General features: G+C 55.5%; 3 protein-coding genes across 3 annotated transcripts; all 3 read left to right on the top strand.

Annotated features, from left to right (window-relative positions):
* Positions 1-2,782: 2,782 nt before the first annotated feature.
* Positions 2,783-6,544, top strand: NCS57_01020000 (uncharacterized protein; the record flags this gene model as incomplete). Its single annotated transcript, XM_053059951.1, has 1 exon — positions 2,783-6,544. One exon carries the CDS (start codon positions 2,783-2,785, stop codon positions 6,542-6,544), a length of 3,762 nt encoding a protein of 1,253 aa, XP_052910345.1.
* Positions 6,545-9,427: 2,883 nt separating this feature from the next.
* On the top strand, positions 9,428-12,565 carry NCS57_01019900 (uncharacterized protein; the record flags this gene model as incomplete). Its single annotated transcript, XM_053059950.1, has 2 exons — positions 9,428-10,112; positions 10,182-12,565. The coding sequence occupies 2 exons, from the start codon at positions 9,428-9,430 to the stop codon at positions 12,563-12,565; spliced, it is 3,069 nt and encodes a 1,022-aa protein (XP_052910344.1).
* A 443-nt stretch (positions 12,566-13,008) lies between these two features.
* NCS57_01019800 (Histidinol-phosphatase) lies at positions 13,009-14,056 on the top strand (the record flags this gene model as incomplete). Its single annotated transcript, XM_053059949.1, has 3 exons — positions 13,009-13,170; positions 13,222-13,764; positions 13,832-14,056. 3 exons carry the CDS (start codon positions 13,009-13,011, stop codon positions 14,054-14,056), a joined length of 930 nt encoding a protein of 309 aa, XP_052910343.1.
* Between the last annotated feature and the right edge of the window lie 125 nt (positions 14,057-14,181).

Below are 14,181 nucleotides of genomic sequence, written 5' to 3'. Positions count from 1 at the left end.
GCATTGTTCAAGTTCATTTCAGAGCGAAGCCATTGTCAAATATTGTACCGCAGTCTCCCGCCATGGGCGAAGCTGACCAGACCAGTTCACGGCATGCAGGGCTGGACAGACCTTGCCTAGTACGAGATGCCCAAGACAGGCAACAAGGCTTTAGCTGCAAGCGAGATCACGCTCAATTGCCCCCAATTCCACCATTTCATGCCTTCTTTTTCATCCGGTCCGTATGGCTGAACTCTGGCTGCCTCCAGAGTTGCATCTGATGTTTGAAACTTGATGCGCACTGGATCAGATTCCAAGCTGGGGACAATGCAACTCGGAACCGTTCCCGTAGAAGAGCAAGGGAGAGAGAAGACGAAGGAAGAAAAGAATGGAGTCAAGCACATCTTGCACACGCAATCCTCTCCATAATTGGACGTAAATATGCATGAACAAGGAGGGAGGCCAGACATGCATGTGCCAATATGTGTAGATCTTGTCACATGGGACGGCGCTATACTGGAACGGTCGTCTAATTCCTTGACTGGCCAATGACGACATGCCACCCCAGCGCCTTCCCCTTGCATATCGCAGGATCAGTCAGATTTAGCACGTGCTCACAATTACCTGGCACAGTCCTGAATGCCTTCACAACTCGGGCACAACTCCAGCCCAGCCAGGCACACAGTCACAGTTCCCACACTCCCTGCCCCTCGAACCCAGCTCCCCGGCAGATGAGAGACACGGCGAGCGTTTGGGACCCGACGCTACGACACACTCCGTCGATTTCCACCAACGACGCCGCTGTTGCATGGCATGTCATGCTTCGGACGGGCAGTCTTTCTTCGCCTTGCTTGTGCCGCACCAGCCCTCTCCAGCATGCCGGTTGCCCCTCGTGCAACGCATGCGTCTTGTCCATGAGGAGAAGAGGATCTGGTCAGGATGAATCCGCCTGCGTGCCTGCCTGCTCGCGAATGCAGCCCCAGCCTGTGGCCGTTCTGACAGGCCAGAGCACCATTCCGTCTCTTGCTCGGCCGCTGTGCCGTGCCCTGGCATCATGACCATTCATTCTGCGACGATGCCGTAACAAAGCAATCAGCCACACCCTGGCTCGTCGTTCACGGACGAGACCCCTACAGCCCAGCCCAAGAGACGTCGCCTCAGTAGGGAACTGCCAGGGACTGTGCTGGACTCTCAGCGGCCAACCCCCTTTTGTTGCGCAATTTCCAGGCTGGCGCCTGGGCGGGTTCTGTTCGCTAGGCCAGGCTAGCCCACCCACCACCATCTCAAATGCATCCCAGGTGACCTTTGGCTGGCTAAGGTTGCTCTCGGCGGCTCTGCTTGTGATATGCTGTCGAGATGAGCAATAGAGAGCCACTTTAGCGCACGCAGTCGACGGCCAGCGAGCGCAGCATCAGTCAATTCAAGACAAGCAGCCGTCAAGAACAGCAGAAGGAATTGCAGCAGGAGGCTTGAAGCATTCTCCAGCGCGTCCCCATTGCCATCCCTGCGTTTCTTGCAAATCGACCCATCCCCACGTCAGACCCGATAGTGCGTTACTTGAAGAAAAGCTTACGGGTACAAGAGGACAACACTCAGCTGCCCCTTGTCGCCCATGTACTTTTGCAAGCCGGCAGCAGTGCGAATGAGTCCATCACAAGCAGGACCCCATCTCTTTGTTCGCTGCCATCCACACAGCGTCGACTAGGGCCTGCGCCTCTTCCTCTCGATCCAAGCAAGCCCACCTGCAACGGGAGTACGAAGCCGTGTACCTTTGTACTGTGCCTCGTGTGCCTTTCCAACGCTCAAGCTGCCAAAAAAAAGGTGTCCCACGACGTGCCCACGCCCTCTCCAGGCCCAGTTCAGTTCACTCTGGCTCACCCCCTTCTCCATCGTCCTCCACCCACACTCCCTCCTTGGCCCTGGTCCCCTTGTCCCTGTCGTGTTTCCATACCCTTCCCATCTCCCCATTCGCCTTCATTCCTTCCTTTTGCTGTTGGCCCTGTCGCTGTCCCTTCTTTTCTCCAGCCCTTTCTTTCTCTTTACTCCCCTTCCTTTCGTTTCCCTCTCCACACCGACCTCACCTCCTCCGACAAGCTCCAAGGCGTCGTCGACCGTCCTTTTTCGATTCTCGACAGCGCTCCCGCGCGTGCAAGCCGATCCCTCGAGAGAACCCGTCAGCGCCTAATCCCTCGCCTCGCTTCATGTCTGGTCGCCTGTAGGACCTCAGGAGGTTCTTGCAAATAGCAAATGTCGGCGTAACAATTCATCTTTGGAACCCTTCCCGCGAAACCGACAATCCTTCAGACCTCGAACCGACAAGAGGAAGCCCTAACGGACACCCTCAATCGAACGACTTGCGCCTGTTTTGAATCCAACTTGACGAATTTTCGTCAGACACTCATTTATTGCACTCGAAAACGCATATACACACGCTCTACGCAAACTATATGTGAGTCCTTCTCGTCTTTGGACCGCCATTATCGATGCTGTGGAATTGAGGGGTGGGATGGATTATTTGTGGCTGTTGGAGGGTGTAATGTTCGAATTGCCGGGGACGCGTCAATGATGTTTGAGGCATGATTCGGATGATAGATGGTTGCTGACCATGGCAACTAGATCACACTCGTTGACAAACTCTGTCAAGTACATTCGCTGCAGCTATTCCTGACAGTGAGTACTGTTGGCTTGTTTGTAGTATCTTGGCACTAACTGGAGGATTAGCATACGCCCACGTCCTCATCGACGGCCATCATTACATCTCACCACACAGTACATACAGAGTCAAACGTAGGAAAAACCAAAAATGCACACCAAATCCTTTGCCGTGGCGGCTGCCATCGCCCTGGCATCATCCACAGTTGTTGAGGCGAACAGGCCGCGCATCTACTTCCCCCGACAGATCAGACGAGAGTTCGCCAACAACAACACGACAATCACAGCCTCGGAGGAGCAGCCCGCTCCCGAGAGCACGCTGGCCAACGCTGGTAGCAACAAGCGAGAAAGCCTCAGCGACTTCATGTCAAGCATATTCGGTGGGGAGGACACAAATGGCAACGACAAGGTCAACGTAGGCTTGAACCGCCAGAGACTCGGAGCCACTGGCGCTGCCCCTCCAGCTCTCATTCTGCAACCGACATCGAGTATTGTGGTGGAGGACCCGGAAACAACAGTTGAGACTGTTGAGCCTACAGTTGTCGCTTCAGGAACAGACACCGGAATTCTTCTTGCCCCCACAGGCATCGTCACAACCACCAACAAGCAGGTGGCTCAACCAACTTCGGAGGCACCAGTTGAGGAGCCTAAGAAGGAGACCGAAAAGGAGCCGACCGTTGAGCCCGTCAGCTCCAACCCCGAACCCGCTCAGACAACCGAGCAGCCCAAGGCTGAGCCGACCGAGAACACCGAGACACAGGCTGTTCCCTCTGCTGACAAGAGCGTCGTGACCTCGGTTGCCCCCGTCGAGACCGAAACTCAGCCCGCTGTCATCGAGACTCAGACTAACAACCCCGAGAAGTCTGTTCCCAAGCCCGTGGAGACCCAGACCCAGTCTGCTCCTGCTGAGCCCGCTGAGACTCAGACTCAGCCACCCGCTGTAGAGACCCAGTCTCAGGAGCCTGAGCCTGTCCAGAGCGAGACCAAGAAGCCCGAGACGCAGCCCAAGGAGTCCCAGGCCGAGCCTATCGACACGAAGACACAGGAGCCTGCTCCTGAAACTACGAAGCCGGTTGAGACTAAGCCCGAGACTTCTGCTGCGCCTGAGCCCGTTCAAAGCGAGACCAAGCCTTCGACTGAGCCCAAGGTTTCCCAGGTTGAGCCCGTTGAGACCAACACCCAGGCGCCCATTGAGACTGAGACCAAGGCCCCTGAGCAGCCTTCTTCCAAGAAGGGTCTTTTGGACCCCGTTGAGAGCATTGTCTCCTCCGTTCTTCCTGACCCTGTCCAGACGGAGACCAAGGAGCCCGACACTGTTGAGACCCAGTCCCAGGAGCAACCCGCTCAGACTCAGACTCAGAACCCTGACCCCAAGGAGACTCAGAGCCAGGAGCCTGTTATCGAGACCGAGACCAAGGCTCCTGAGCCCGACCAGACCGTCGCTCCTACGTCTGCTGCTGAGCCTGCCGAGAGCAACAAGCCTGCTACCAGCAAGGATGGTCTCTTGGATCCTGTCGAGACTCTGATCAGCTCCGCCCTTCCTGATCCTGCTCAGACCGAGAGCGTGGAGCCTCAGCCGGATGAGACCCAGTCTGTTGCTCAACCCGATCAGACTCAATCTCAGTCTGTCCCTGAGGAGACTGCTGAACCTCAGCGTGAGAACTCTAGGCCTGGCGAGACTCTCCCCAGTTTCAACCCTGACGAGACCACCGCTGAACCCACCACTGCTGCTCCTGAGAATGAGCCGACAAGCAAGGAAGGCCTCTTGGACCCCGTTGAGACTCTGATCAGCTCTGTTCTTCCCGACCCCAGCAATGTTGAGACAACCTCTCCCGAGGAGACTCAGTCTGAGCCCGTCGTCGTCCCCTCCGCCACGTCTGCTCCCGTTGACGAGCAGCCTACCTCCGCTCCTGCTGACGACGACTCTCAGAAGACCCTCTCTGAGCCCGTGACCAACCCTGAGACCACCAGCCCCGTTGACGTTACAAGCGCTGCTCCTGAGCCTACGGACCTCATCCCAACCAGTGTTCTTCCTGAGCCTACAGATCTGATTCCCACCAGCCTCGCTCCCGAGCCTACAGACCTCGTCCCCACCAGCGTTGCCCCTGAGCCTACCGATATCACTGACATCACCTCGGCTGCTCCCGAGCCTTCGGTTCCTGTCACTGAGTCTCCTGATGTTACTTCGGCCATTGACCCTACTCTGCCACCCGACACTGAACTCCCTGAGACTACTGAGGCTCCTACCAACATTCCCGACACCGAGATTCCTAATGTGACCTCGGGCATCGACACGGACCCTACCACATCCCCTCCCGACACTGAGCCTACATCGGGTGTTGAGACGGAGCCCGCTGTCCCGACCAACACCGACGGTCCTGAGACCACCAGCCCGTCTGAGCCCACTGACGTGCCTACGGGTAGCCAGACTGAGGGTCCTCCCACCGGCGAGACTTCTGCTCCTGCTGGTAATACCACTGAGCCTCCTTCTGAGCCTACCAGCGAGCCTGCTACCGAGCCTGCTACCGAGCCCGCTACTGAGTCTGCCACTGAGCCCGCCACTGAACCTACCGGCGAACCTACCGGCACTGCCAGCGACTCGGAGCCCACCGAGCCCGCCACTCAGTCCGAAGCCACTGAGCAGCCCGCTACCAAGTCCGAGGCTACCAAGGAGCCAGCCACTGAGACGGAGCCCCAGTCCGAGGCCACTGCTACCGAGGAGCCCACCGGAGAGGAGACTCAGAGTGCTCCCCAGACCGATGCTGATCAGACTTCGGCCCCTGTCGAGACTGCCACCGAGGATGTGCCCACCAACGAGCCTACCAGCGAGGCCCCTGAGGTGACTTCTGAGCCCGTTCCCACCGAGCCCATTCCCACCACCCTCGTTCCTTCGGCCGATCCTGTCACCAGCATCCGACCTACCGCTACGCTCACCAACACCGATGCTTGGCTGCCTACGACCATCGTCTTCGAGCCTACCTCCAACACGGTTCTCCCCACGGCTCCTACTGAGACAGAGACCAGCACCGGCATCCCCACCGACATCCCAAGCAAGATCTTCCCCGATGATCCCGACCGAGTTGCCCCTGAAGGATCTCGCCTCATCCAGATTGGTTTCCTGTACCCGCTCAACTACAAGTTCGTGGCCAAGAACACCGTCGCTGCCGCCCAAGTCTTCAAGTACCTCCCCAAGGGTCTTGCTTACGCTGGTGGTTTCGACGAGAACCGAACCTATGTCGACAGCATCGTTCCTCAGGATACTCAGTCGCAGTGGGGATACATCACTGCCCTGGCCAAGGTTTACTACCCCGAGAACATGATCGACGCTCTTCAGGCCGATCTCTTGACCCCCAACTCTCTTCTGTACAACAACGAAGATGAGATTGTCCGTAACCTGACCTCGGTCATCAACACGAGGATTGATATCTTGGGAGATGAGGGTGCAACTGCTACTGGCGATGATGGCAGCTCAGACAGCGATGGTGGTAACAACAATGATGGTTTCGGCAACGACGGTGACAGCAACAAGTCGGCTAAGGAGAAGGCTACGACCGCTGGTATCGCTGTTGGTGCCATTGGTCTCAGTGTCATGTACGGCGCTGCCATGTTCCTCGTTGCCCGACGATACAAGCGCAAGAAGCAGCAGGGCCACCGCCGCACCAGCTCCATCGGCAGCAGCCAGCGATCGTCTGAGATGCGATACACTGGCAACGGCAGCCCCGCCCTCATGGGAGGCGCTCTGATGAGCCGGGACTTCTCTGCTTACGGTGGCACAGCGGCAACCAACTCGATGGTTGGCCGTCCTGCCGGCCGTGACAGCCACGGCAGCGGCCGAAGCGGCATGGGCAACTCTGCCCGGACAGCGTACATCTCTGCGCCTGTTGCCGCGGAGAACTCGCTGGGATGGAACTGAGCAGTGCCGATCTCGGTTGTCAGTTAACAAAATTATCACATGTCTCTAGTGCGCATTTTTCTTTTACACTTCGATACCCTTCAGGTGGACTGTGACGACTACTCCGACCCCTACGTACGACACGGTGACGGTGGTTGGCAGCAGATGGATGGATGGATGACTTGGACACTCGCACTGAGCTGCACTGGCCCTCCGCTCACCATGAGCCTTCTACTCGAATGTTTTTCTTATCTTGTTCTTTCTTCACCATGTTGACGAAGACGACGCGACATCCGCCTTGGCCTTCGCTATAGACTTGCTGGTCGGACACTTCGACCATACTACTACTACTACCTACTACTATCATATTTCCCTCTTCACGCCTGGCGCCACTTCAAGGGGTAGAGCCCCCACGCACCTACATTTTGTTCTTCCGGCTCCATCCTGGCGACCCGGGCATCATTTTTAATGCTTTTGGTTTCCAATTTTACAAAAAACTTGTCTTTCTTGTCGTTTCTTGTGTTGTCAAAGCCGGGAGGGTGGATATGCAAGAGGTGGAATGAATGGAACAGCCTTGGCTAGCGTAGACGGGCGTTTCGGGACAGGATAGGGGAGGGGAGGGGAGGGCAAAGATGCATGCCGACCTGTACATGAAAGAGGAACAAGTGTGGTCTCCTCGAGACGCGGCATGTATCAGGTGCTTGTGGCCTGGGATGCAGAGGAGGCATCAAATTGTGAGGACAACGGACGATGATTGTTTTATGTGGTGGTGTTGTTGTGGTCCAGCATATCCGAGATGTTAGAAAACAAAAAAATCCAAAGCAAAAGAGACTGTGACCGATCCGATGTGTATTAACATGTCGTGTCAATGTGTCCCTTTTCAAGTCCAGACTGGTGAGCACATATCATGTCTTGTGTCTCTGGTTTGTCTATGATGCCTTGATGTGATTGAATCCCATATTCCTTTCAAGATTCCTTCAAGCTTCCTTCCAATACCTAAAAAACTGATTGGATTTAATCTCTCTCCCGACGCGTGGTTAATGCACTGGAGATGGCGTTATGGGCCAGGATGGGCGTCGGGACCCCCCTTTTGACGGGAAGGCCCTCTTTGTGTCTGCTTACTTGCTTGGGCGTATCGAGAGGTTGCATTGGCGTCTCGATAAGGCTGATTTGGCGAGTGTCAAGTCACACACATGGCGAGCGTGAAGTTACATGGTGAAGAATGGAATGGGATGGCTTTGTAAAGGGATGACTGAGGGCCGGGTTGATACTCCATACTCCGGGTTGAAACTAGGTCCAAGTCTTGGCTTCTCCTCCTCTTTGCTCGGCTATCTCTCTACGGACGGCATCTTTAAATGATTGATGAGGAGTCGTCATGCAAGTGTGTAAGCTGATTGTTGGTAACGTAACTAAGAACCAACTGTCTGTTTGCCTTTCAGTCTGGATGGATCGATCCCTGGGATGGCTCAAGCGCGCTTCCCGGATGGTGGAGCATCGTGTAATTTCCCCTTGCAGGAAACCTTGACGGTCGACCGGACTACCAGGGGGAGCATGGCGGCGGCGCCAACGGTGCGGCGTTGGGTCGCATTCGGGGGACCGGGGTTCGCGCGTTCAAGAGTCTTTTCTCATTGGTTAAGAGTCACAGGAAAAGAGTCCAGACCGTCCTGTCCAAGAGCGCAGCCATGAATGTCGAGGGGTGGCGGCCTCAACTACGGAGGTTTTTTCCTTCTTCTATTCCCCCCTCCACGATGGTAACTCCGTGCCTGGATTTCTTTATTGCCTCCTGTGGATTAACTTGCATTTGGCATGTCGTTTTTACCCCTGGGCTTGTGCGTGGCTTATCAGACTATTGAAGAAAAAGGTGCTCCGTAGACTGCTATGAATAGGAGCAAGCGTTGAAGGGAGAAGACACTAACATGCACAAACCAAGCTAAGACGGGAGGTCTAGATGAATAAAGAAGCTTGGCCCTGGAGCCGCGAAACAGGAACATGGAGAGACGAGGGGCAGGGGAGGGGGGGCATAGCCCATCATGGGACGCGTCAGGCCAGTTTGGTGAGCCTGTTCCGTTCTTGACCCCCTCTCTCTTCCCGTCTGGCACTGGCACGGCTCTTGTAGGTAGGTAGGCACGGTCACGACGGTGGACCGGCGAGCTGATGGCGGCAAGCTCAAGCGGGAGGGCTCAGTTGAGGCCCATTCTCCTCTCATGAGTAGTAGACAAGAGTGCAAGTCTGTCCTGTCTGCAAGGCTCGGGTACTCCGGCTGCAAGTCTGTGCCTCTGTGGCGGCGCCAAGGGCCTGATGACTTGGGATGTGATATCTCTGTGCGTACCGACAGACAGTAGACAGGCGGCTGCAAAAGCCTTCTCTGTGGTGTCTTACACGCGAGGGTCTCCCCCAAGCCGACTGAGTGGTTCGTCGGTGGGTCAGGGGCACCACCAACGACCAGGATACCCAGTCTGGTGGGCAAGCTAGGGATGGAATGTGGGCTAAGATGGGAGGAACTATAGACGTGGGCTTGCGAACTATTGAGGGACGAGAGAGAAAGATGTGGTGGAAGAAGGAGGAGGAAGAAAGAGATGCTTCTTCATACACATCAAGAGTCGGGCATTGAAAGCACCCATTCCCTTTTTTCTTAGTCTTTTCTTTTTGACGTTTTGACACTCTTTATTCCTTCTCCTTATTGTTTAAACCCCTAATTCAAACTTATACATTCATTCGAGTTTTCCCCCATTGTTGGAGGGGGAAGGGAAGAGGGCAATCAAACAATGTGAATGCCTCTCTTTTGAAAGAAAGAAAAAGCAACACAAGGAAACAAGGCTGCCACAATAGCTAACAACTAGAATATCACAAACACACACACAAGCAATCAAGTCCCCGTTTGGGGGACTCGCAACAAAGACGGACATGGCAGCGCCATGGACAAACCTTGGCCTCCATCACCCCTCGGCCGGCGAGGACAAGATCGTCGCTGGCGTCTACAGCGAGACGAGATCGTCGGCCGGCTTCAGCTACGCCCGGTATCCCTCGACCGTCACGTCCTCGGCGCCCCTCATCCAGCATCCTCCTCCTCTACTCTCGCCGCCTCTGCCCTCGCACTCGGGGCCCTCGACACCCATCGTCAGCCCCCGAGCGGGCTTCCAGTCGCCCAACAGTCCCGCGAGCCCCGGGTTTCCTCTCAGTCCGTTTTACCCTCCGAGTCCGGGACCGCTGCAGAGGGGTCAGTTTCCCACGTCGCCTAGCAGCGATGGCTTTGCTTCCTCGCCGAGAATGTCCGGCATGACGGACCCGAGACTCGTGAGGGCTTCGAACCACATGGACGCCCTCCTCGAGACGCCTTACTACGACACCCCGCCCAACACTGCTGGAGCGCACGGTGAGACCAACTTTAGACACGCCGATGTGCCGGAGCCGACCGAGGTTCCGCTGAGAGACGGATGGAGGCCCAAGTGGCTGCGACGGAGGGTGGTTGCTGTATTCACAGGGACCTCTATAATGCTAGCCGTGGTTGGCGAGGTTGTTATGTGGCTGCTGTCGAGGGATGACGTCGAGAGCAACATCAGGGGCGTGTGGACATTTGGACCTGTAGTAGGTGAGTGATCGTCAGGAACATTACCCTCTGTGTAAGTGCCGTGTAAGTGAATGCTCACAAACTGATAAGTTATCTCTATCATGGCCATGCTATGGTCCCGCGTCGAAGCTCAGGCACTACTCTACACGCCCTGGATGATACTCGATCACCGTCCTACCAGCGTCGACGAGACACGCCGCAAGCAGGCTCACCGAACTATTCTCCTCGATTACCCAAGCCTGGGAAGCTTCCAGGCCTTGACCAAGGGCTTTCGAAACCGCCATCACCTTGTCGTCGCATCCATCGCCGTCAAGCTCCTTCTTCGTGTTCAGATTGTCCTTTCCACTGCCGTCTTCCACGCCGAGATCCTCGTTGATGGCACCACTCTTCTCCGAGCCCGTATGGGCATCCTCCACGCAATGGTCGGCGTCTTCCTCATTCTCTCGGGCATTCTCCTCCCTATGCTCTACCACGCTCCCTCATCGCGGGGTATTGCACCTCGAGATCCTACGTCTCCTGCTGGCACGGCTGCCCTTCTAGCCAGCAGCCAACAGTTCCTGGCACGGTTAACTGGCACAGGTAATGCGGACATGGAAACAGTTGCAGCTCGACTAGCGGGCTCATGGTACACGACTGAACTCCGACAGCCTGGACGAAAGCCAGAAAAGATGTTTCAACTGCGACAGCTCAGCGGAGGAAACGGCTCTTTCAATACTGAAAGCCCAGGAGGTTCTAATGAGACGATGGGGATATATCGGCCGTGGACTCAGCGGGCCCGGACTCAGGTCACCAGCGTCTCCGTTTCGATTGGACTTCTCGCCGGTATTTGCGTCATCTTTAGCCTCAGGGGCAGCAGGGAAGGACTCGAGTTCTCAGACAACGTCTTTATCCTGTGGACATGTCTTCCTACGCTTATCTTTGTCGCCATCGCCGTCTTCTGGACACGCATCGACATTGACCGACGACGACTCGCTCCCTTCCTCAAGCTAACCGTCGCCAAGTGCCGCTTCCAGGAGTCGCTTGGACTCACCTACATGAACGAGTTTGGCCTCCGGAGTGCAGGAAAGGCCATCAAGCACCAGGACTGGGCCGTGTTCCTAGCAAAAAGCACTGCAATGCTGGGCTGGCTGATGCCCATCTTCACTGCAGGTCTCTTCGCCATCACCCAGATCCCACAGACAGCCAAGCTTCAACTCCAGCCCCAGACCGAGTTCAAGTCGACGACAAAGTCTCTCAGCACCGCCATCGACACTGCCGTTGTCAACCAGGTCCTGCTTCAGGAGACGCCCAAGTACCCGAAGTGGACCTGGGAGGACGTCGCATTTCCTGAAGTCACCCTCGCCGATCATCCTAATCAATGGCCACTACCGAACACGCAGCTTATCAGCAATGTGCCTGCGCTCAGGGCTGCCCTCACCTGCGAGACGCTCACCTTGACGGGAAGTCAAGGGTCAAAGTGGGAGTGTGTTCCTGTGGCTGGCACAAAGAAGCAGCCCATCTGCAAAGGGGATCAGGCTTACACAGCGCTCGTAGCTTCGTCTTGCGCGCAGCTTACATCCAAGTTCTCGCTTAACTACGTCTGGGGCAGCTGCGATAGCGAAGGCATGATCTCAGTGCTGCTGTGCAACCAGACAATCATGGAGGTCGACGTCCACACCACGTTCCACACCGAGGATCTCCGCATCGACACCAACGCCATCCCTATCATCAACACGACCAGTCAGCGACCTTCAGACGTTGAGGCCGACATCACCAGCGTATATGGTGCCCTCGACGACGTCGGCACTGATGATAACAAGCTCGAGGGCTTGGATAGCTTCTTCCGTACGCTGGTGCTTTCGAGGGTGGAAATGTCTCTGGAGCGATTGGTATTGCCAGAGAGGCAGAATGCCGTGTCACAGGCTATTCGACTGCAACATGGAATCCTTGGCGCGCAGGCTCTTAATAGCGACATGATGCGACGACCACTGTCATCCAAACGAGCTCGAGCAGACGACTCTATACCGGCGTCTATCGACTACTACATCTCTCGTCTGACGCAGTCTAGCGTTCAGACGTACGTCCTCGCCGGCCTCCTAGCCGTGACATTCATTTTTGGCCTGCTATCCCTCCGCACGGCACCACGAGGCGCACCGCTGCCCAAGAGCCCCGGCAGTATCGCAGCGCAGGCCAGTCTCCTCGCCGACTCAACGTTATGGTGGCGACTACCAGATGGTGCCGAGTGGATGTCAGATGAAGACCTTGCACGATGTCTCCGACGCAAGACGTTCCAACTCGGCTGGAACAAGAGCGGTACAGGAGGTCGGAGCTATGGCATAGGAGTTGTGCAGGACGAGGGCAAGGTAGCAAGACCAGCTGTAGTATCTGATGTCTCGGCAGGTGGCAGCAGTGGAGGGTTAGTTGCCGGAAGATACATTAGCATGGCGCCTGGGGTGTATAGCTATGGAGATATTCCGCTGTACGAGAAGACGTGAGAGAAGAAGAAGAAGCAAAGATTTTTGTATAACATGGGCATTGGAAAGGGCATGCATGCAAGGCGTTTTGGTGGATGGGATGGAAATAGCGAATTATACTCGATGGATGTTAAAAAATGCATTTCTTGATATTATATATAAATAGTGTGTACATATACAATGATTGTATATAAAGCACATGTTGTCGATGCCTTGATGAAAAGTACCTATGTTGGTGTTGAATTCTGTGGCTTCTCAAAGAGGGAGGTGATATTTATAGGCTTTCCCAATTGGGAAAAGTGGAGTAGCTTGACTGGCTGACCACCAACGGGATGAGAACGTGGGGAATTACGAAACTTTCAAGGCCGGCTGCCATGGCATGAGCTTAATTGCTCATCTCAACAAAGGTTCAAGTATTTAATAGAATTATCATTGACTCACTAGCAAATTGGACAGAGTCAACTATGGCCTTCACGATGCACTCCCACTCCGGGCAGTTCTGCCCGGGGCATGCCAAGGACCAGCTCGAGGACATCATCAAGCATGCTGTCGAGCTCGGCTACAAGACCATTGGGCTCACGGAGCATATGCCCCGCTATGAGCAGCGAGATCTGTATCCCGAAGAGGTGAGTTTGACTCAACGCCCTGTGTTTTGGAAATGTCTCACAATTTCTTAGCTTGACGACCCTCAAGCTGCTCTCGAGGCTCTGCCCCCTCGTCATGAGGCTTATCTGGTCGAGGCACAGCGTCTGCAGCGAGAGTACGCCTCCAAGGTTCACATCCTGATTGGTTTTGAGGCCGAGTTCATTCGTCCAGACTTTGCCGCCCACGTTCGGGCATTGGCTGAACACCCCATCATTGACTATTTCATCGGCTCAGTGCATCATGTGCACGGTGTCCCAATTGACTACGATGCCACCATGTTTGCCGCTGCCCGGGACGCCAGCGAGGGTGGTACAGAGGAGAAGCTCTACGAGGACTATTACGACCTTCAATATCACATGCTGCAGGAGCTCAAGCCCCGCGTCGTCGGCCACTTTGACCTCATCCGTCTGATGAGCGAGGACCCTGGCAGGGACATTCGCCAGTGGAAAGGTGTCTGGGAGCGAGTCATCCGGAATCTCAAACTTGCACGGGAACAAGGAGGATGGCTCGAAGTGAATAGTGCAGCACTGCGCAAGGGACTGGCGGAGCCTTATCCGTGCAGGATCATTGCCGAGGTAAGATGACCCGAAACACCTTCCTGCTTGGCCTTTTATGCGTGGTGATGCTGACCACATTCATCAGGAATGGATCAAGATGGGCGGCAAGTTCACCTTCTCCGACGACAGCCACGGCATCGCCCAGGTCGCCACAAACTATGCCCGCACAGTCGCCTATCTCGAGAGCCTAGGCGTCCAAGAGGTGTGGACTCTGCAGAGGAAGTTCCATCCTGGCATCGAGGGCACCAACAGATCCGTCGTCGAGGACGTCAGCGTCCCTGTCGATGTTTTCCGCCAGAGTTTTCCCTGAAACTCAAAAGACAGCAAGTGAATGAGGAGGAAGAGACGAGCCAGCCGTACAAGTCATGAATTAGAAAGAAAAACTAGAGCTATTTAGAAACGGGCGGCAACTACATCTGAGGAGCCAAGAGAAAG

The sequence above is a fragment of the Fusarium keratoplasticum genome, chromosome 8, assembly GCF_025433545.1.
Source record: "Fusarium keratoplasticum isolate Fu6.1 chromosome 8, whole genome shotgun sequence".
NCBI lineage: Eukaryota > Fungi > Ascomycota > Sordariomycetes > Hypocreales > Nectriaceae > Fusarium > Fusarium keratoplasticum.
Note: the sequence above shows the minus strand (reverse complement) of the source record. Positions and strands in the feature narration are given on the sequence as shown.